At 51.1% G+C, this 21,781-nt stretch overlaps 1 protein-coding gene and 1 long non-coding RNA gene across 9 annotated transcripts in view; one reads left to right on the plus strand and one right to left on the minus strand.

Annotated features, from left to right (window-relative positions):
* Positions 1 to 343: 343 nt before the first annotated feature.
* On the minus strand, positions 344 to 3,078 carry LOC128116749 (uncharacterized). The gene is made up of 3 exons (XR_008220586.1): positions 2,693 to 3,078; positions 1,782 to 1,969; positions 344 to 1,617 (listed from the first exon to the last, which is right to left on the minus strand). It is a non-coding gene; the product is annotated as an uncharacterized LOC128116749 (long non-coding RNA).
* A 55-nt stretch (positions 3,079 to 3,133) lies between these two features.
* Positions 3,134 to 21,781, plus strand: part of Triobp (TRIO and F-actin binding protein) — a 66,093-nt gene continuing 47,445 nt past the window's right edge. For 3 of the 8 annotated variants that reach the window (XM_052748303.1, XM_052748307.1, XM_052748310.1), the window contains exons 1-5: positions 6,030 to 6,153; positions 15,409 to 15,508; positions 16,560 to 16,699; positions 18,362 to 18,557; positions 19,440 to 19,599. In XM_052748303.1, coding sequence (XP_052604263.1) covers positions 6,137 to 6,153; positions 15,409 to 15,508; positions 16,560 to 16,699; positions 18,362 to 18,557; positions 19,440 to 19,599 — 613 coding nt within the window. In that variant the 5' untranslated portion in view covers positions 6,030 to 6,136. Of the gene's footprint in view, positions 3,216 to 3,427; positions 3,580 to 5,980; positions 6,154 to 15,408; positions 15,509 to 16,559; positions 16,700 to 18,361; positions 18,558 to 19,439; positions 19,600 to 21,781 lie in introns of those variants that run through there. The other 5 variants (XM_052748304.1, XM_052748308.1, XM_052748305.1 and 2 more) reach the window with 4 other exon arrangements.

Genomic DNA, 21,781 nt, shown 5'->3' on the forward strand with positions numbered 1-21,781 from the left:
CAGAGATGACTTAGCAGTTAAGAGCACTGGCTGCTCTTCAGAGGACCTGGGTTCAATTCCCAGCACCCACTTGGCAGCTCATAACTACCTGTAACTCCAGTTCCAGGAGATCTGACACCTTCACACAGACATATATGCAGATAAACACCAGTGCACATAATAAGAATAAATCATTTAAAAAAAAAAAAAAGATGGGCTGGAGAGATGGCTCAGAGGTTAAGAGCACCGACTGCTCTTCCAGAGGTCCTGAGTTCAATTCCCAGCAACCACATGGTGGCTCACAACCATATGTAATGAGATCTGGTGCCCTCTTCTGTATACATAATAAATAAATAAATCTTTACAGAGGCTTAAAAAAATTAAACAAACAAAAAGCCTGACAAAAAGCAACTTACAGGAGAAAGGGTTTATTTTAGCGCACAATTCCAGATTACAGTCCATTGCAGGGAAGTCAAGGCAGGGACTGGAAGCAGCCAATCACATCACACCCAGACAAGAGCAGAGAGAATAAATACATTGATGCTATTTGTGCTCGGCTCCCTCCCTGCATTTCTGCAGTTCAGGATCCACTGTCTAGGGAATGGTGCTGCCCACAGTGCGGGAGTCTTTCCACCGCAACAGTGATCAAGACGACCCCCCACAAACATGTCCACAGGCCCCCCACAGACATGTTCACAGGCCCTCCCGACCTAGGCAGCTCTTCACTGAGACTTTACACATGATTGCAGAGTGTGAAAAATGATAATGAAAACTAACCACCACATCAGACTTCAGCCTGAAAACCTGAGTTTGATCCCCAGAACCAACATACCAGTGGAAGGAAAGAACCAATGGTTGCACAAGACTATCCTCTGAAACAAATGCTTGCCATCTTTTAAATTATTATTACTATTATTATTATTATTATCATTATTTTATGTTTTCTCAAGACAGGGTTTCTCTGCAGCCCTGACTGTCCTGAAACTCTCTTAAGATGAGGACCAGGAGGGCTGTGTGGTTCCTGGGTCCCAGGCAGCCTGGGAGAGCACAAACATGGCCATGTGGGGGTGAGGGGGTGGCTTCATCTCCTGGACTGCTAAGAGCTCTCTGGGCTCCGCCATCCTCCTCACCCACCCCTACAAGAGGAGCCTCTTCCCATAGTTCCCTTTGCTCCCGGCCTTCTGTCATCCTCTTGGGCAAACATTCCAAAGCTAAGGTGAGTACTCACTCACGGTGCCCAGCTGGTCCCCCCTCTCCTGCTTTCTACCCTAGGTCCGGCCATCCTTCAGCCTGTGACCCATCCAGACCCACAGGCTCACTCCTGGGTCTTTGCTTAGATGCAGGAGCCACGTCTCTAAGACCTCCCTGATGACCTGCTTGGAAACACACTGCCCAGCCCCCACATGCCACTCTGCTCTGCTCCCTTTTCTCCTAAGCACCTGCCAACTCAGCCATGCTTACTTATTTCTCTCTCACCTGGATCTGTTTTCCTCCACCATACAAACACACAAAAGCAGCACGCGGGTCTCTTGTTCTGTGATGAACTCTCAGCACACATGACTGACAAAGGGCTTCATAAATAATTCACAAACTGGGTTGTCAGGCGGGCCACCCTCAGTCGACTCTAGGTTGAATTGCCTGGTAGGGGCAGAAGGCTGGGGTCATGCTCAGTTCCAACTCAGATGAAATATCCATTCTACCCCAGGCTCAGAGAGGTCAAGAAACTGTCTCAAGATGACCCAGCCAAGAAGTTCTAGAGGCTGACCCTGAACCCAGGACTCCCTAGCCCCTGTCTTACTTACAGCTAGCCGGGCCATGGAGGAAGCCAGCTTGTCAGCCAGATGAATGCTGGGCCAGGATGGCTTGTTCGGGGCCTCGTTTCTGCCCTCACATGGGAAGAGGCCATATTTTATCCATGCTTTCTTTTCTGAGCTCTTCACCGGATACAGGTCAAAGAGAGAATTAGCAAATGGGGACGCTTTCCTGTGGCCTGTGGAGTCAGACATCCCAAGACATTGGTCCTGATTCTGCCCTTTATTAACTCTGCGACCCTGGCAAGTCAGTTGACATCTCTGATCTTTGTTGATGTGTGTAAAGGCCTGGCTTAGGAGCTGGTGTGGAACCGGTGCACAATAGAGCTTAACTTGAAGAGTTGGGGTGGTGCTGTACATTTTGTGGGTGAGCCCAGGTTTGTGTTCAAATGGAGGTGGAGATCCCTGAGCTTGGATGCTCTGTGGTCCCTGAGCAGCCTGGATACTGACTGCAGTATCCGGAGTGATGTGATGTTGGTACTGTGTTCCATTCATATTTACTAGTTGTCTGGAACTGTTCTGCCTGAACAATTTATTTGGTTGGTTGGTTTCTGTTTTTTGCTTTTGTTTGACAGGGTCTCATGTCTCGTAGGCCTGGAACTGATTCTGTAGCCAAATCTGGCCTTAACCTCCTTATCTTTTCTTTTCTTTTTTCTTTTCTTTTTTTTTTTTTTTTTTTTTGTTTTTTAGACAGGGTTTCTCTGTGTAGCCCTGCCTGTCCTTGAACTTACTCTGTAGACCAGCTGGCCTGGAACTCACAGAGATATGCCTGCCTCTGTCCTTTGAGTGCTGGGATTAAAGGGGTGCGCCACCACCACCCGGTCAACCTCCTAATCTTCTTGCCTTCACTTCCAGATCACTGCTTCTACTGTCCCCACCTCCCTCCCAATTGCTGCACTTACAGATGTACGTCACCAGCCTTTTGGTTTTGCTTTCTGGGAGTGTCTCACTCTTGCAGCCAGGCCGATCGAATTGTGAGCAATCCATTCTCCTGCTTCAGATTTTCAAGCGCTAGATGACAAGTATGTGCCACCACACCGGGCTAGACACACTTTGTACTTCCCACGTATGCATTAGTGTCTTTTGAAGACCTTAGCCAGAACGAACCAACGGGAAAGAGACCAGAGGCCACTGGGCCAGCTTCAGCACTCAGGCCCCATGGGGACAGGGCTGGACCAGGCTGCGGGTAGCCCAGGCGGAACGTGCTGTGCATCCCGCGCTCCAAGGCGCCTGGGCACCGCCCGCCTCTGCCCCGCCCCTAGTCCTCGCTGGGTCCAATCGCAAGCTGATTATGCAAATGAGGCTCTGAGGGCGAGCCTATTGGAGCGCGGCAGGGGCGTGGTCTTACGCGCACCTCCCGGGCAGCGTTTTGATTCATTGTTAAAATAGAGACTGTGACCCTGGCAGGAGCACCTCCATCGCGCGGTGAGTGGAAACCTGAGCCTAGGTCAGAACCCCGCGGCTAGCGGAACTGTCTGGGCCAGAAGGGGAGACCAGGGGTGGGAGGCTGAGGGACCCCGAGGAACTGGAGGACCGGCTGCAGGAAGTGCGGACCAAGGGTCCATTCTCCGGTCGGGGTGTGCAGATGCGCGAAGGCTTTTTGTAGTTACATCCTTACCATCTAAGGTGTATTTTAGGGAAGATTTCTGCCGGTTGGTTGGGGTCGTGGAGGAAACTGGAGTCACAGGAGCACATGAACAGTCCTTGTCTCGCCCCCTGGAAAAGGAGCCACGTTCTCCATCCAAGACGATGCTCCTCTTGGTGGCTGGACCAGGAAAGAGCAGACCAGGTTGGTGGGGCAAGTCCATCCATCCACCATATTAGAACCGGGACTAAGGAGGGCAGAGGGATGGTCGCCCAGGGAGGAACCCAAGCTCCGTGGATCCTCCTGTGGGGGTTCCACTCTCCAAGGGAACGACCTGGAGCCCCAGGGGGAGGACCCGAAATTCCTCAGCTCGGTTGAGATTAACAACAAAGGTTTGCTCCCCAGAGCTCTGTGTCACCATGTAGGTCCGGTATGAGGTGACCCCGTGGTGCCCTGAGGTACTTGAGCTTTGGGAGATGCTGGATACCACCTCTACCAATATCCTTCCAGGCTGTGGATAAGTGAGAGGACCCAGTCTCCTGACCCAGAGTCCCTTCCAGGGTGTGGACATTGTAGCCTCCAGAACAAGGAGGAGACTGGACTTGGCTCATGACCCCTAGCAAGGATGGAGGTGTAGCTCAGCGGTAGAGCGGTTGTCTAACACCTTCTAGGAGTTGGGTTTGATCTTCAGAACTGGGGTTGGGGTGGGGGGGGTGGGGAGTGGGATGGGGGACACCAGTGGTTCCTTTTGGGCTAAGCTCAGTCACATATGAGCTTTGTGACCTTAGGTGACTGTTCACATTTGTCTAAGATTTGTCCTCAAGTCTAAAATACCTGGCCAGCGCTTTGCATAACTGCATTTGCCAAGGGACCTGGGTGGCTTGGCAGTGTGATCCAGCACCCTCATGTCCACCCTGAGCTGTAGGACAGACCAAGAGCCTCCAGCTGGACCAGGTGCCACTGTGTGTCAGGGAACCTCCCTGAGCCTTGAGTGCCTCCTCGGGAACTGGTGTTAACTTTAGCTGAGTAAGAGGGGAGCTGTAGGTTTAGAAAGCTAGACACTTTGGGACGAGCTAGGGGGCTCTTTTATGGTGTACTCCAGCAGAGAAAACAGAATTATGGGGGTTTTGTTGCTGGCTTCTTTATTTGGTGTGTGTGTGTGTCTACATGTTTGTGTATGTGTACATATGGTGTGGGTACATGTGGAGGAAAGAGGATGTGTTCTTTCTTTCTTTCTTTTTGGTTTTTCAATACAGGGTTTCTCTGTATAGCCCTAGATGTCCTGGAACTCGATCTATAGACCAGGATGGCCTTGAACTTGGAGGTCTACCTGCCTCTGCCTCCTGAGTGCTGAGATTAATGGCGTGTGCCACCACCGCTTGGCAGGCAATGCTGGGTTTCTCTTTCAGTCACTATCTACCTTATTTTTGGAGACAAGGTCTCACTGAGACTGGAGCTGGATGATTCAGCTAGACTGGCTGGCCAGTGAGCACCAGGGACCCCCCCCCCACGTCCCCACCTCCCTAACACATAACATCGTGCTTGGGTTCTGGGCATTCAGATACAGGTCCTCATGCTTGTTGGCAGCTCTTTGCTGTTGTTTTTTGCTGTTGTTGTTTTTTTTTTTTTTTTTTGTCAAGAGATGGAGACTGTATGTTGCCTACACTGATCCCAAAGTTGCATACTCACAGATCCTCCTGCCTCACTGTTCTGAGTAGCTGGGATCAAGGGTGCACATCACCACCTATGACTGGAAACTTGCCTTTATTTATTTATTTATTTATTTTTATTCTTATTCGTTTATAGGTATACAGTGTTCTGCCTGCATGTGTCCCTGCAGGCCAGAAGAGGGCATCATTATAGATGGCTGTGAGCCACCATTTGGGTGCTGGGAATTGAACTTAGGACCTTTGGAAGAGCAGTCAGTGCTCTTAACCCCTGAGCCATCTCTCCAGCCCCCAAACTTGCCTTTATTATTGATTTGTTTGTGTTTGTTTTTTCAGACAGAGTTTCTCTGTGTAGCCCTGGCTGTATTGCAACTCACTTTGTAGACCAGGCTGGCCTCAAACTCACAGAGATCCATCTGCCTCTGCCTCTGTCTCCCGAGTGCTGGGATTAAAGGTGTATGCCACCACCTCCTGGCTTTGTCAAATTTTTTTTTTTCCTCATGGAAACTTGCTTTTTTTGTTTTGTTTTGTTTTTTGAGACAAGGTTTCTCTGTGTAACATCCCTGGCTGTCCTGGAACTCACTTTGTAGACCAGGCTGGTCTCGAACTCACAGAGATCTGCCTGCCTCTGCTTCCCAAGTGCTAGGTTTAAAGATGTGGGCCACCACCACCCGGCAGAAACTTGCATTTTTATGAGCAGCACAAGGAAAGTGTAATTCAGGGTCCTTGGAACATTGACCAACAATATATAGTAAGGATTAGAAATCACATGTAAATGCTTGGCAATATGTTGGGAAACTTAGTTGTTGATACTGTTGTTGAATACATGAACAGAAAAATGGGTAGACAGCTTTGTCTGGCTTGGACAAATCAGGGCTGGGGTCTATCTACATAATGGCCCACCAGTTATCAGGTTCTTGTTCCCGAATCCTTGCCAGGCCCCACGTAGAGAGCCAGCCACTGGGTCACAGGAAGTGCCTGGTGTGACTTACCTGCTATGGAGGACTTGGCTATGAAAGTCCCAGGTGTCCGTTTTGAAGCCATCATATCTCCCGAGAAGCACTCTCTGAACTGCTGTCACCCTGGGGAGCTCCATGGAGCAGGACACCAGGTAGGCCGGCGCTCTTTGGTGGTAGGTGGTGTGGAATGTGGCGTCAGTGATGGGCTGGGCCATGAACTTGCAGCTGAAGGGGAATGCTTCCTGCTGAGCTGTGTGGTGCTTGTGCTGTGTTAATGTTCCTACACCTTGTCCACTTTTCAGAGATCCTATATTTATGTGTGTATTTCATGTATATGAGTATCTGTTTGCCTGGATGCCTGCATGACCGAAGAGGCATCAGATCCCATTATTGATGGTTGTGAGCCATCATGTGGGTGCTGAGAATTGAACTCAGGACCTCTGGAAGTGAAGCCAGTACTCTTAACTGCTGAGCCATCTCTCCAGCCCCTATTTAATTTTTTTTTGAGACAGAATCTTACTGTGTAACCTTGCCTCAAGCTCACAGATCTGACTGACTGACTCTGCCTTTTTTTTTTTTTTTTTGAGATAAAATCTCATTATTATGTAGTGCTGATTGTCTTGGAACTTGCTATGTAGACCAGACCAGGCTGTCCTTGAGCTCAAGAGATCCCTTATCCCTGAGAACTGGGATTAAAGGTATGCACCACCATGGTTGGCTTATTAAAAAAAAAATTTTTTTTTTTTGAGACAGGGTTTCTTTGTGTAGCTTTGGCTGTCCTGGAACTCGATTTGTAAACCAAGCTGGTCTCAGATTTACAGAGATCTGCCTGACTCTGCCTCTCAAGTGCTGGGATTACAGGCATGTGCCACCATCACCTGGCTTTAACAATTTTTTTAGATTATATTTATTAACTCATGTATGTGTGTGTAAGGTTACACACATGCCATGATGCACTTGTAGAGATCAGAGGACAATTTGTGGGAGTCATTTTTTTCCTTTTATCATGTGGGTCCCTGGGATTGAACTTGAGTCTTGAGACTTAAGAGGTAAGTGCTATTACCCAGTGAACCATATTACCAACCCATACTTCTATCATTTTTATTTTTTTTAACTATAGACTCATCTAATTTATGCTTTGATATGCTGTTCTTTTGTTTTGTTTTGAGACAAGGTTACACTGTGTTGCCCTGGTTAGCTCTGGAACTCACTCACTGTGTAGACCAGGCTAGCTCCAAACTCACAGAGTCACATTCGTCTGCTTCCCAAGTGCTGAGATTAAAGGCATAATGCCATCATATGATTATGATTTCTCAACTATAATGCAATAAAGCTTTTTTGGGGGGGGCGGGAGGGGTTAAAAACTAAAAGAAGAAAGACCAGGTGTGAAGATGCTTGCCTTTAATCCCAGTGATTAGAGGCTAATGTGGGAGGGTTTGCATAGTTTGGTCAGCTTGAGCTACATAGTGAATTCTAGGCGAACCTGGCTGCAGAATGAGACCCTATCTCAAAACACAAAGCAAACTACAAAAAGCTATTAAAAGAGAACAGTCAATAGATGGTTGTCTGTCAAAGGCACCGCTCTTAAATCCCCACCTTTGAGGAAGAGCTTCCTTGGCAGGTATGAGAGGTACTAAAGATGGCTGGTGCCCACCAGAGACGTGTTTCCTCAGGTGCTGGGGTGAAAGAGGAGTCATTTGCTCACTGTGGTTGACGTGGGCAGACGCCAAGCTGCGGTTACACATAAGCCCAGGTGCCCTGGCATGCACCCTGAGAAGCGTGGTACCTGCAACTCTCCGAGGACCTTTCAGCCTCGACCTCCTGTGTTGCTTGTCATTTCCAGCAGAGTCTGAGGTTTTTCTTAGCCTGGCAGCCAGCTTCCCATCGCAGGGGGAGGGGTGGTGGGTGTCTCATTTGCCTGGAGCCGGTAGGCCCGCACTGTAACTCTGCTGGCCAGTTCCTTACCATGTGACCTGGGGCATATAAGCTCTCCTGACGTTCTCGGCGCAGCAGAGGGCTCAGCAGTCCCCTTACTCTGGTGCCTGATGCTGCTTAGCCTGAGATGTGTGGAGTCCTTGTGGGATGTTTTCCTCCTCTCCCCCCCACTTCCTGCCCAGAAACGAAGCTTTGGGAGTTCTTCCTGCCAGAGCAGAACCTCCTGTGCAAATGACCTTCTCTCAGCTGAAGGGGAGATGGCAAGCATGGACCAGAGGATTATGGGCTCAGTCAGATCTGAGGTAGAGCCTCAGTCCCACCATTTCCCAGGCAAGGTTTTGGGTCAGCATGTGTAGTCGTTTGGAATGAAGAGTTGCTTGAACTGAGCCAGTGTTTCACGGGATGCTAGGGCAGTGATGTTAAAGGAGCCTGTTGCCTCCCTGGCTCCAGGGGGCTGGTGGTCTCGTCAAAGCCGTGGACAGGAAGAAAGGAACCACGGAAATGGCTGTTTCAGCATGGCCATGGTCCATGCTATGAGGGATCAGGGGTTGTCAGGCCACGGGGAAAGTTCTCCAAGGACCTTTAGTGACTTGATGAAGGCTTGCCAGTGAAACTAGGGAAAAAAGAAAAGGGGAAGAGAATGGTACCGTGTGTACGAAGGGTTTGAGGGGGAAAGGATGAAGCACATCGGAGGGCTTAGGATTGGTCATTGAGGGCTGGAGAGATGGCTCAGAGGTTAAGAACACTGGCTGTTCTTCCAGAGGTCTTGAGTTCAATTCCTAGCAACCACAAGATGGCTCACAGCCATCTATAATGAGATCTGGTGCCCTCTCCTGGCCTGCAGGCATACATGGTGGCAGAATGTTATATACATAATAAATAAATAAATCTCTAAAAAAAAAAAGAAAAGAAAAAAAAAAGATTGGTTATTGAGCCAGGCAATGGTGACCCACACCTTTAATCCTAGCACTCAGGAGGCAGAGGCAGGCGGATCTCTGTGAGTTTGAGGCCAGCCTGGTCTACAAAGCAAGTTCCAGGACAGACTCCAAAACTACACAGAAAAACCCTCTCTCGAAATGACCGCCTCCCCCGCCACACAAAAAAAAGATTGGAGAACCGGTTGGGGCCTGGCTCTCATCTGGCTTGGTGTGCTTTGGTTTTGTGGACGAGCTGAGGACCTTAGATTGTGCTCGGTTGTCATGAGGTGACACTAAGGATTTTAAACAAGAGAGTGACTGAAGTGATCCTGTCTCCATTTTCAGTGTTGCTGTGATTGCTGGGCAAAGCGTGGAAGGCAGGGGGGAGAGAGGGGGAATGGGGACGGGGTAGAACTGCGACATGCCTTTGGTCCAGAGATGACGGCAGCCTTGAGATGGGGACAAAGGACTGTCCAGCCCCCAGAATCAGATTCTACTACCACGTCCTATGCACAGAGACTTGTGTCCTTCCAGAATTTAGGTGCCAGGGCTTCCTGAGTGACCTTCCTGTGCCTTCAGAGCTGAGCAGTTATCACTGAGTTTGCAAAGCTGAGGTCACCACTGAAGCAACTGGGATCTGACTCCAGTGGCCCTCTAGAGCAGCGAAGCATCTGTCCCCCCAACCAACCTCCTGGGAAGGAGGGCCACAGGCTGGTGTGTGCCCCCAGCCCTCCGGCTGCTCATCTCCGTCTTCTGGGCCACCGCTGCCTCCTGTTACTTGAAATTAAAAACTGACTGGGGGCTGGCAAGGTAACTCAGTGAGAAAGGGTGGTGCCAGGTCTGAGGACCTGAGTTCAAGTCCCTGGGACCCACGTGGTACAGGGTGAGACCTGACCCTTGCAAGTTGCCTTGTACACACACACACACACACACACACACACACACACACACACCCGCACACACATACACATACACACACACATACACACACACACATATACACACACACACACACCACACACACACACATACACACACATACACACACACACATACATATACACACACACACATGCACACACACACACAAATGTTTAAATAAAGAAGCTGGTAGCCAGGCGTTGGTGGCATATGCCTTTAATCCAAGCACTCAGGAGGCAAAGGCAGGCAAAGGCATCTCTGTGAGTTCGAGGCCAGCCCGGTCTATAGAGCAAGTTCCAGGACAGCCAGAGCTACACAGAGACATCCTGTCTTCAAACAAACAAACAAGAAGCTGGTGTGGAGAGATGGGTCAGTGGTTAAGAGCACTTGCTGCTCTTGCAGGCTTGGTTTGGTTCCCCAGCCCCATACCAGGCAGCTTACAACCACCTGGACCTACGTTCTGGGGAATCCAGTGCCCTCTTCTGGCCTCCATGGGCATGTGCACACACAGGCAATGAACATATATACACCCAGGTGCACACAGCATGCATATAAAATTGTGAGCACTTTAAAAGGCTGACCGGGAGCTGGACGGTGCCAATGATGGCAAAGAGGCGGCTCAGTGAAGGACACTTGGCCTAAAACAGGATGCTCTAAGATCCACCCCCAAGCCGGGCAGTGGTGACCCACACCTTTAACCCCAGCACTCAGGAGGCAAAGGCAGGCAGATCTCTGTGAGTTCGAAGTTAGCCTGGTTTACAGAGCAAGTTCCAGGATACCCAGGGCTACACAGAGAGACCCTGTCTTGAAAATTAAAAAAAAAAGAAAAAAAAAAATCCATCCCCAGAAGCATCAAAGGCAAACTGATTCCAGCCTCCATCTAGGACCTTTTCTCACTCTACACTGCTTGGTGGATGCAGGCTCAATCGTGGTGCCAGATCCCCAAGCCCCTGTCTCCTGCTGTGGTCTAGCCACTGAGCTGCAGCTCTGGATCATTGCCACTGTGTCCTATGGGTGCTCACACTCACTGAGCCCTGAGCAACCTCATACCTTAGGAGTTAGCCCTGGGCTTCTCCTCTCCATCCCCAGCCTTATCAACTCCTATTCCACTAGCAAGCATGAAGGCCTGAGTTCTGCTCCAAGCACCCACATAAAAAGCTGGGTGTAGGCCGGGCGGTGGTGGCGGCGCACGCCTTTAATCCCAGCACTTGGGAGGCAGAGCCAGGTGGATCTCTGTGAGTTCGAGGCCAGCCTGGGCTACCAAGCGAGTCCCAGGAAAGGCGCAAAGCTACACAGAGAAACCCTGTCTCGAAAAACGGAAAAAAAAAAAAAAAAAAAAAAAAAGCTGGGTGTAGCTAGGGGGTGCAGGTGGTGGTGGTGCACACCTTTGATCCAAGCACTCAGGAGGCAAGGCAGGCAAAGGCATCTCTGTGAGTTTGAGGCTGACCTGGTCTACAGAGTGAGTTCCAGGACAGCCAGGGCTGTTACACAGAGAAACCCTGTCTTTAAAAACAGAAAACCAAAACCAAACAAACAAAAAAGAATAGGAGCCGGGCGGTGGTGGTGCACGCCTTTAATCCCAGCACTCGGGAGGCAGAGCCAGGCGGATCTCTGTGAGTTCGAGGCCAGCCTGGGCTACCAAGTGAGTTCCAGGAAAGGCGCAAAGCTACACAGAGAAACCCTGTCTCGAAAAACCAAAAAAAAAAAAAAAAAAAAAAGAATAGGATAGTAGGAACTGGAGATATGGTTCAGTGGGTAAGACTCTTGCAGAGGACCTGATTCAGTTCTCAGTACCCACATAGAGGCTCAGATCCATCTCTAACTCAAGTTCCAGAGGACCGAACACCTTTTTGACCTCTGTGTACACTGAATGCATGTGGCACACAGACATACATGTAGGCAAGCAATCATACACACAAAATAAAATAATTTTTTAAAAGGGTAGAGCTGCAGTTGCCTTTAGCCTACTGGCTATGGGTGGGATAGGACCTCTGTTGGTCTTTTCTGTGTCGAACACACAGATTGCTAGCCCAGTGCCACTTTGAGATCTTTGGCAGCAGTTAACTCTGCAACTCACACACGATTGAGCCTGTATGATAATGAGTATTCAGAGATGGGTAATGCCTGGGGGGCACTCACCAACCTAAGACAGAGCGCCTGTGTGGCCTGGGCAGGCGTCTCCATGATGGGTAAGGTGACCTGCTGACTTCTCACACAACCTAAGTCAGAAGCTCATTTTTTAGTAAAAGAGGGACCTGTAGGGCCCTGTCGTCCCCCCCCCCCCCCCCCCCCCCCCCCCCCCCCCCCCACCCCCCCCCCCCCCCCCCCCCCCCCCCGTTTTGGGTAACTGTTGCCTTGCTTGCTGACCTTGACCTTGATATCCTCCCTATGCTAATTCCCTGCTGGGTTCCACCCTCCTGAATGCTTAAGGGAAGTTCCTTGTCTGTGTATCCTGCATAATGGGCATTAATAGCTTAGATGCAAGATTGTAAAACATCTGTAGTGAACTTCTGCCCTCCGGGGTTCTCCCATTGTGCTGTAAGCCTGTATTTAAGACCTCTTCCCTCCTTCAATAAACAGCATTCGGCATTTAAAAAAAAGCAAAACAATCAAAACCCAGCGCAGTATTTGACTTTTAAAATGGCCATCATATTCTCTTCCTCCCTTTTGTAAAAGTATAATAGTAAATTTCAACAAAAGAACAAATTCTCCACTGACAATCCCTATCTCAGCTTAAGCATATAAATTTTGCTGAGTTGGAATTGTGGGCAAATGACAGCTAGGTGTAGGAGCCTCACAGAATGGCATAACCTTAACAGGTAGCAGACAGTTCTAACGGATTCATCACCTGAAGTTTGTGCTGAAGCAGTCACTCCTTTGAGTTTATCCTTTGACCTCCACATGCACACTGTGGCGTGCTAGCCTGCCCCCCCCCCAAATCGAGGGTTTGTATATGAGAGAAAATGTACTATATTTATCTTTCTACATTTGGTTTATTTTGCTTAATTTACAGTTCCATGTATTTTCCTACAAACACTGTGATTTCATTTTTCTTTGTGTCTGAATAAATTCCATTTCATATATAAAAAAAAAGGGTAGAGCTGTGCGTGGTAGTCCACACCTTTAAATCCCAGAACTTGAGAGGCAGAGGCAAGTGGATCTCTTTGAAGAGTTTAAGGCCAGCCTGGGCTACATTGTGAGTTTCAAGTCAGCCAAGGCTACAGAGACTTTGCTTAGATAAATGAATAAATAAAAGGTGGAAAATGGTAGAGGAAGACACCAGTGCAATGTCACTCTCCAGTCTCCACATGTTCATGTGCACCTAACACACACACACACACACACACACACGCACGCACGCACGCACACACACACACACACACACACACACACACACACGCGCGCGCACACACGCACACACCACCCTAGTTTAGGGATGCAACTCAGAAGTAGGATACTTGCGCCGGGCGGTGGTGGTGCACGCCTTTAATCCCAGCACTCGGGAGGCAAAGGCAGGCAGATCTCTGTGAGTTTGAGGCCAGCCTGGTCTACAGAGTGAGATCCAGGACAGGCATCAAAATTACACAGAGAAACCCTGTCTTGAAAAAAAAAAAAAAAAAGAAGAAGTAGGACCCTTGCCTAACATGAACAAGTCTATGATTTCCATCCATTTCTGACATTACATAAAACAAGTCAGGGTTTTTTGTTTTGTTTTGTTTTGTTTGTTTTGTTTTTCCCTTGAGACAGGGTTTCTCTATGTAGCCCTGGCTGTCCTGGAACTCACTCTGTAGACCAGGCTGGCCTTTAACTTAGAGATCTGCCTGCCCCAGCCTCCCCAAGTCCTAGGACTAAAGGTGTGCATCACCAGGGCTAGAGAGATGGCTCAAAGGTTAAGCACACTGGCTGCTCCTCCAGAGGACCCTGGTTCAAGTCCCAGCACCCACATGGCAGCTCACAAGTATCTGTAACTCCAGTTCCAGGGGATCTGACACCCTCACACAGAAACACATTCAGGCAAAACTCCAATGTACATAAAATTAAAAAAAAAAAAGTGTGCTGTGGCCACCACTCTGCTAACAAGCCAGGTTATTATCTGACCCTTATCAATTCACCTCTTCTGAATCTCCTCTGGCTGCTTCCCTGGACCCCATTCCCCATTAGGTGGGAGGCAGTGGCTGGAGAATCTTGACCACTTCCCCAGGACACCGGCACCTGCCCTTAAGTGCTGCTTGTGGAGTCACTTTCTCTCCCCTTGCTCTGTCTGTACTGTCCACTGTCCCTCCAGATCATTCTTAGAGCACGTCTCCAAGGAACCGAATGTAGCCAACCTTGCCCCAAAGGATTCTGGAATCTAGGCCCCATTTGCTTCTACCTTTCAATCCAGACACACGGAGCACAGAAGAGGTCTGTATTTAAAAGCATCACTGGCCTGAGAGAGTAGTGCAGCCCCTAACTAGGTCCCCACCACATCTGCCACAGGGGATGGCCTAGGCTCCCCTGCTCATGGCTTCAGCTGCTCAAGCATGTGTAGAGATGGCTGTGGTCACATAGTGTCCCCTATGACCTACTGGAAATGATTAGCTGCTGGTCGTACACAGTTTCTTGGCATCTCCAGCTTCTGAAACCCTCAGACTCCAGACACACCTGAGTCCACAGGCTTGGAGGCGGCGGAGGGGCTGGTGGAAGCTGAGCCCTGGAAGTCACATGGTATGGAGCAGGCTATGGCCAGGTTTGGAGGGAGGGAGGATTGTTTGGGTGGGAGGGCCTTGCTTTATGCTAGGGCCATACAGACCTTTATACTCTATTTGTTATCATCAGCCCCATCCCCACCTGCCCTTTTCAGACAGACTCTTTCTATGTAGCCCAGGCTGGCCTCGAACTCATAATCCTTAGTTCTGGCATTGTATCACCAGGTCTGGCTAATTTATTTATTCTTAGTTGTATTTAATATTATCCTACCAATTTAACATTTGTAAGATTCTTCTTAATGTTCTCTATCGGTTTTTTTGTGTTTATGATAGACAAATGTCACCTCATGTAATTCTCCTCCTGTCCCCTAGGGGGTGGCTGGGGTTATCATGACAGTTTTATAGGTGATGCAATTGAGGCCAAGTCACCTAGCCAAGGTCTTGGTCACACCTCTGACTCCTTTTCATTGACAGTAAGGCCCAGAGAAGGGAAGCCACTGAGTGAGGTCATCCACCTGGGATGGGACCCAGGTCTGTTAGAGGCGGAGACGCTGAACACTGACTGGGCAGGAAATCAGAGCTGGGGACTGACCACTGGACACAGTCACATGAATGGGGGAGGGGATGGGGCTAAGGGTGCAAGCAAGAACCAGGTGCTAGGTCAGCCTGGGGTGCATGCTGGGTGGGGCCTTTGGAAGTGCAGGGGTTGGGTTGAGAGTCCGCTCCCTCCCCTCCTTCATGCCATGCTGTCCCCTGGGTAGCCAAGGCGCCAGGCCCGGCTGTGGATCTGACACCTCCGGCTGCCTGGCTCTGATCAGAATCTGGCTGTGGGGCAGGTGTGAAACTGAATCCTGATCGGCTCCCTTTGGCCTGGATGTGGCTGCAGACCCCTAGCCCTTCCTCGGCCCAGCCTGGCCTTGCTCATGGTGGCTTTCTTGAATTCTAGAGCACTTCTGCCCACCCAGGGCACTGCCTGGGCTACAGCCTCTGTCCCAGTCACTGGGCTCCAGGGTCCCCAGGGAGACTCCCACCGGGCCTGCTCTCAGGTGAGCCGCCAGGATCGGGTTCCTCTGGTTTCATGTCCTGCATTGTTCTTGGCTGGGCCCCGGCTTATGAAACAGTAATGAAGGGCCCTGCTCCCGAGGCTGGCCCCTCTAAGGTTTCTGCTGCCTGGAGCACCACAGCCACCACGGCCCAGAGTCAGGGCCTGGGAGGGCGGCAGTGTGGGGGCCTGAGCCGGAGCCCCCCGGGAACGAGGGTGCTGACAGCCGCCAGCTGCCACTGCCGGAGCCCGCTGCCCAGGTAACCCGAGAGGAGGCGGGGCACAAGGTGCCATGGCCCTGTCTCCCACCACCAGGGGAGGGCTCTGCCATTCTGGGAGGTGGAGGGAATGGGGGGGCCTTCTTTGAGGGGAGCAGCCGTTCCTTCTGGCTGAGCCCAATACCAGCCTTTCCAGGTGCGGCCTTGCTGTGGTGTGGGCAGCGCCAAGGGTGCACCTCTAGCTTGGGGCTGTGACCCTCTACTTTGGGGCCCCTGCCTCTCCTGTAGTGGAACAGAACTCTTCATTTCTTCTAGATCTTGCTGGCCCCTCCTCCTTCAGACCCCTTCTTCCATTCCAGACTAGGCCAGTTCTCTCCTTCCCTCTTGTTTTCTGGATGCAAAGCTGCACTGGGGCCTTTGGTGCATTTCTCATTCTCAGGCATGAACACATACATTTGTGTTTACATGATCTTGCACACATATATGCATTGGTGTAGCTGACAGGCCTGTACACATGCAATTGGACACATATCCCTCAACAATGATGTAACACATGGGTACCCCAAACCACAGGTATTTATCCGCATACAGACACACACACATGTACCTGGACTCATGCATGTACACGTGTGCATATGTACTCCAGGTACCCTGCTGACTCTAATCAGAGTCCCCAGGGCACCTCCAGCTGATGGAGTGGCTGGTCTTGAGCAGGAGATCCCAGGAGATGACTTTTGGAGACACCCACCAGTCTGAGCTGGGAGGGGCTGTCTGGGGGAGGGAGAAGGGGAGTCCCACGTGGGCCTGAGCTGTCTCCTCTCTCCAATGCGGGCCCAGGAGCCTCACAGCCCTTCCAGTGCCGAGGCCCCTTACTGCGACCTGCCCTGCTGCCCACCGGCCCCTCAGGACCCGCTCGACACCACCACCTGTGCTGGCCACTCTGTGGAAGGTCTTGGCCTCAGGCAGGGGTCTCAGAGGTGGGTAGAGCCCCCCGCTCCATGGACGGGTTCCCGGGGGTGGGGGGAGGTGAATGTCCATACCTTCCCTACATGCAACTCTTCATGATGGCAGTGTCCATCTACAACAGCTGTCATGGGTCACGTGGCCAGCCCACAAAGTCTGGGCACAGAGGACTCTGACAGCGAATGTTTTTCAGGGGTCCTTGGGACCCCTGGAAAGCTCACATTGATCTGTCCTTGTTTTATCTGAGTCTCTGACCCTGCCCCTGGCTGTCTTTCCCGATGGCCCGGACTGTCCCATAATTCCATGGGGTAGTGGATAGCTATGTACGTCTCCTGGTTCCTGTGTGCGGTTTTAAAAGATTGAAGGAGCTGGGTGAGGTGGCAGATGGATGTGATACCAGCACTCAGGAAGTGGAGGCAAGAGGATTTGGAGCTCAAAGCTAGACTCTTGCCCCCACACCCCCTAAAAGATTGAATGGACCTCTCAGCCAGGGCACCTGCGGCCACCCCTGCTTGACTGGGTCCCCAGACTTGGAGATTCCCTCCAGTCTAGGCCCGAACGGACCCCAAGTTCCTTACTGGGGTCATGAGACCTTGGGAGGCTGTGGCTTGGGGGTTCAGAGAGCTGGATCCCAGTTTCACATCTGCTGTGTTGGACTGTGGGACCTTTGGCATGATATTCCGTCTTTTTATACCTCACTTTTCCTGTTTGTAAAACAAGATGGGCTGAGAGTGTAGCTCGGTGACAGGCGGTGTGCCTAAGATCCTGGGTTTGATTTCCAGTACTGCAGAAATAAGTTTTAAAGAGAGAGGCTGGACCAATTCCTCGTTGTTTGAGGGCAGATGTTCCCCTCGGGTGGGCATCATTTTAAGAGAAAGAGAAAAGGGAGGCTCTGAAGGTCGGTGTATTTCAGGAAGTCCAGGACAAATTACGAGGAATCTTTCCTGTAGGATTGTCAGAGCGTTTGATTTGCCAACCTGCATTGCGTGGTTGAGGCGTAAAGGTCGGGACGTGTGTAGAATGTTCTGTATTTCCTTCACCATAGATCTCTTTTAGAGCGTCATGACTCCTTACTATTTTGTAGGCCCGTGTGTGGGTCACTTTGGGAATGCCGTGAGCCTTAAGCCTCTTGAGTGGGGGCCACAGGGACCACTTCTGTACAGTGCACTCATTTCCACAGCTCTTGCCCTTGGAACACGCTTTACCTCACAACGCTTAACAGCCTTCATCTGCCAACCTGGCTCAGTGTCCCCACACCTGTTCACTGAAATGGGCTGGGAGCCTCGGCCAGGCTCTTGACCCCTCAGAGCCTGGGTTTCTTCATCTATATGGTGGGACTCTCTCCCTTGGGAGGCTGCTACAGCTCTAGGAGGTGGTCCGTATAGAGCCCAACCCAAATGTCTTCAGCACTGACTTCTTATTTGTTTGTTTGTTTGTTTGTTTTGTTTTTGTTTTTTTCCGGAGCTGAGGACCGAACCCAGGGCCTTGCGCTTGCTAGGCAAGCGCTCTACCACTGAGCTAAATCCCCAACGCCCAGCACTGGCTTCTTGTTCTGTGGCTGCAGCCCTCGGCATGGTGTGAGCACACCTGCATGTCCCTGTGGGCAGGCAGGACTCAGTCCCTGACGTCGTCGTTTACCTTTTAGGGGAAAACAAATGGTCTCTCTCCTCTCCCAGGGTCTGGTCTCCAACAGCAGCTCTCCCTGCAGAGGGCCTTGCAACTGCTCCAAGGAACAGGCCCCAGGACCCTGAGGTGGTACCCTATCTGGAGGGCCCGGCCTGTAGTAGCTGGGACAACAAGGACCCCGACTCTGACACCAGCTCCAGCCAGGACAGCAGCACCCCTCATGATACCAGCACTTCTTCCTCTGTGGTGAGCTGAGGGCCAGAATCTGGGAACAAGAACAGGGTCATCCAGGGTCCTCGGCCCTGGAGACAAGCACGCTAAGCCTCCAGAGGAGGGCTGAGCCTCTCACAGCAGAACCCTGGGCCAGGCTTGGCCGTTGCCTTCCCTGATGGGAGGGTGCGGCTTCTGCTGGGCTGCCTCAGGGCGGGTGGTACTGTAGACAGGTGGACGGAGGCATTTCAGTCCAGTAGGGACTTTGGGTGACTCACTAGTCAGTTCAGGTCTCAGGGCTGGGAAGCAGGCATGAGGCTGGCCCCAGCCCTGCCCTGGCCACATGCTGCTGAGACCCAGACCGTGACCAGTCCTGGTGCTGATTTCCAAAGGCAGAGGGAAGGGAACAGGCTTGGGAGCTGGCAGGAGCTGGCGGGAGAGAGGAGCCAGGAGGCTGTCCCTGTGCTTTCACACGTTCAGACCCTACCCCCTCCCCGAAAAAAGGAAATGACAGGGAAGAATGGGTTCCACATAAACAACGCACCCAGCCTGTTCACACGCGTGGTAGGTACCGTGCAAAGGTCTCAGTGGGCCTGAGCTCATGCCCGGCTCTCCACCACCCTCTATGCTAGAGACTGCTGTGGTCCTGTTAGGGGGAGGCCCAGAGCAGGGAAGTAACTCACTTGAGACCACCCAGCTGTAAAGCAGTAGGCCTAGGATTTGAACCCATTTCTTCCATCCGTGTGACTTCGGCCCAGATTTTGATTTCAATGTCTGTACCTCTTTCTCAAGGTTGATAGAAGGTTCGCTGAGTTATCACTGGCTGAGAGCCCCACTCAGGTGGCAGGTGCCCTTAAAAACCTGTTCTTCTACCCTTCATGCTGGGATACAGGCTTGGGGCCCTCTTCTCCTCCCCAGCAGGATTGGGACACTGTTGAGAGGCCAGGGGTGGTCCCCAACGGGGACAGACTCAACGTGATGATCCCAAGGAGGCCTCAGGAGGGGCTGAGAGCTGACAGTGCTCGAAGGGTCACCAGGTCCCCGGCCAGAGGAGACACAGCGGGCCAGAGAAAGGAGGGTGAGTACTTCTAGGGTGGTAGGGTGGTCTCATGACCACGAAGTGGTGATGGCTTGGGTCCCCCCAAAGCCATCTCACTGGCTCGGCTTCCTTTGAGGGGCAGAATCTCTCTCTTTAAATTTATTTGTATTTTATGTGCATTAGTGTTTTTGCCTACATGTATGTCTGTGTGAGGGTGTCAGATCCCCTGGAACTGGAGTTACAGATAGTTGTGAGCTGCCTGTGGGTGCTGGGAATTGAACCCGGGTCCTCTGCAAGAGCAGTCGGTGCTCTTAAACCATTGAGTTGTCTTTCCAACCCCAAGGGCCCCAATCTTAATAATAGAAGTTCTTATATCGAGTGTCCTGCTGCCCAACTTAAGGACGCTTTCCCTTGGTTGAAAGATTGGGAACTCTAAGTTCTAAGAGGCTGAAGCTGGGTGAACCCAAGTGGAACACCTGCCATAAGTAGAATGGTAAGGGTGGGACTTCAGGGATGGCTGGACCCAGGTGTCCAGACAGTACCCAGATCTCCTCTCCATTCTGCCTTCTGTGGAAGTGGCTTCATTCCTGGTCAAACACTTCTCCAATAATAACATGATGACCACCAGAGGGGCCAGCTTGTGTCCCACGGAAGAAGGGCATATCTTTCCTATGACCACCGTTAAGTCTCAGGAAGGGTTATCACCGGGACCGCTGGGGGTCATCTCGATCACCAAGTCTGGCCTCCTGTGCAAACCCCATGGCCTGAGCTAGGAGGAAGGGAGAATCCCCAGAGGAAGTCAGGGTGCTGTTGTGAGAAAGAAAAAGAGAGAGACAGAGAGAGATGGGGGAGGGCACCATTGTTATGCCAAGTTCATGGAAGTTGGGGAGGTTGACCAGCATCTTGCTGGGATGTGAGTTCAGTATAGTGGGCACCCAATTCTGACCCTGGTATCTCTTCAGTGGGTCAGGAGTTGGGGCTAGAATGCCAGAACACCCACCTGTAGATGTATCCAACCTTCTTATTAAATAATAAACACAGAACCAATGCAAAGAAGAAAGCCAAGAGGTCAGAGCTAAGAGCTAAAACCTTACCCTTCCTCCTGCGGTGGTCCTACCTCTCCGAACCAGAGCTACCCCTGTGTTAAAGTCTTTATATAGAGTTCCTGTCCTGCCTTCTCATTGGTTGTAAACCCAACCACATGACCGCCTCCTCACAGCCTGTCTGTATAGGCCTCCAGGTTTTCCATGATTGGTATTAAGATTAAAAGCATGTGTATCCAATAATGGCTGTATCCCTGAACACACAGAGACTTACCCAGCTCTGCCTACCAAGTGCTGGAATTACAAGCATACGCTACCACTGCCCTGCTTTCCTATGGCTTGCTAATAGCTCTGACCCCCGGGCAACTTTATTTATTAACATACAAATAATATTTTAATACAAATAAAATATCACCATACCCACCACCTTCCCTGATGGCAGTCCTGGCTTCCATGGTCCTTAAGGAGTCTCATCAGTAGGCATGTGTGAAGTTTGGGAGAAGATGCTCTGGGATCTCAGGGGGAGTTAGACTGACCCTTGCCCTAGAAAGCTCAGCCTCTAGCAAAGCAGACAGACAGGAGCTAGCTCCTGTCGTCCAGGACAGAGGAGGCGCAGACACCGGCATGGGGGAAGAGAAGAAGTCTTTCGTTTTGGTTCCTTTTTGCTTTTCAGACAGGGTTTCTCTGTGTAGCCCAGACTGTCCTGGAACTAGCTCTGTAGACCAGGCTGGCCTCAGAGATCCACCTGCCTCTGCCTCCCGAGTGCTGGGATTAAAGGCGTGCGCCACCACTGCCCAGCTATGGAGGGTCATTTTTATTCAAGCCACCACAGATGGGTACAGGGCTGGCACAGGAGAGAGGACTGTTAGGGCCGAGGAGAGCAGAACAAGGAGGCAGGACTACGTGGCCCGTTAGCAGCTGCAGTTTAAACATGGGTGGGGTGCGCACCAGGGGTAGGCTGTGCTGGGCCTCCTCAGCCTTGCCAAGGGGTTGAGATTCTCTTCTCTAAGCAAGGTTTGGGCAGGGGGTGAGGAGTGATGTTATTGAACCTATGCCTTGGGATGGTGCCGGGTGCGAAGTCAGAATGCACTGGAGCAGAGTGAGGCAGGAGGATGGGAAGTCACGTGAGCCACCTAGTAACACCTGGTTCAGCCCAGAGTTGTCACTGGCTGATGCTG

The sequence above is a fragment of the Peromyscus californicus genome, unplaced genomic scaffold (assembly GCF_007827085.1).
Source record: "Peromyscus californicus insignis strain IS unplaced genomic scaffold, ASM782708v3 Scaffold_20__1_contigs__length_68692818, whole genome shotgun sequence".
Taxonomy (NCBI): domain Eukaryota; kingdom Metazoa; phylum Chordata; class Mammalia; order Rodentia; family Cricetidae; genus Peromyscus; species Peromyscus californicus.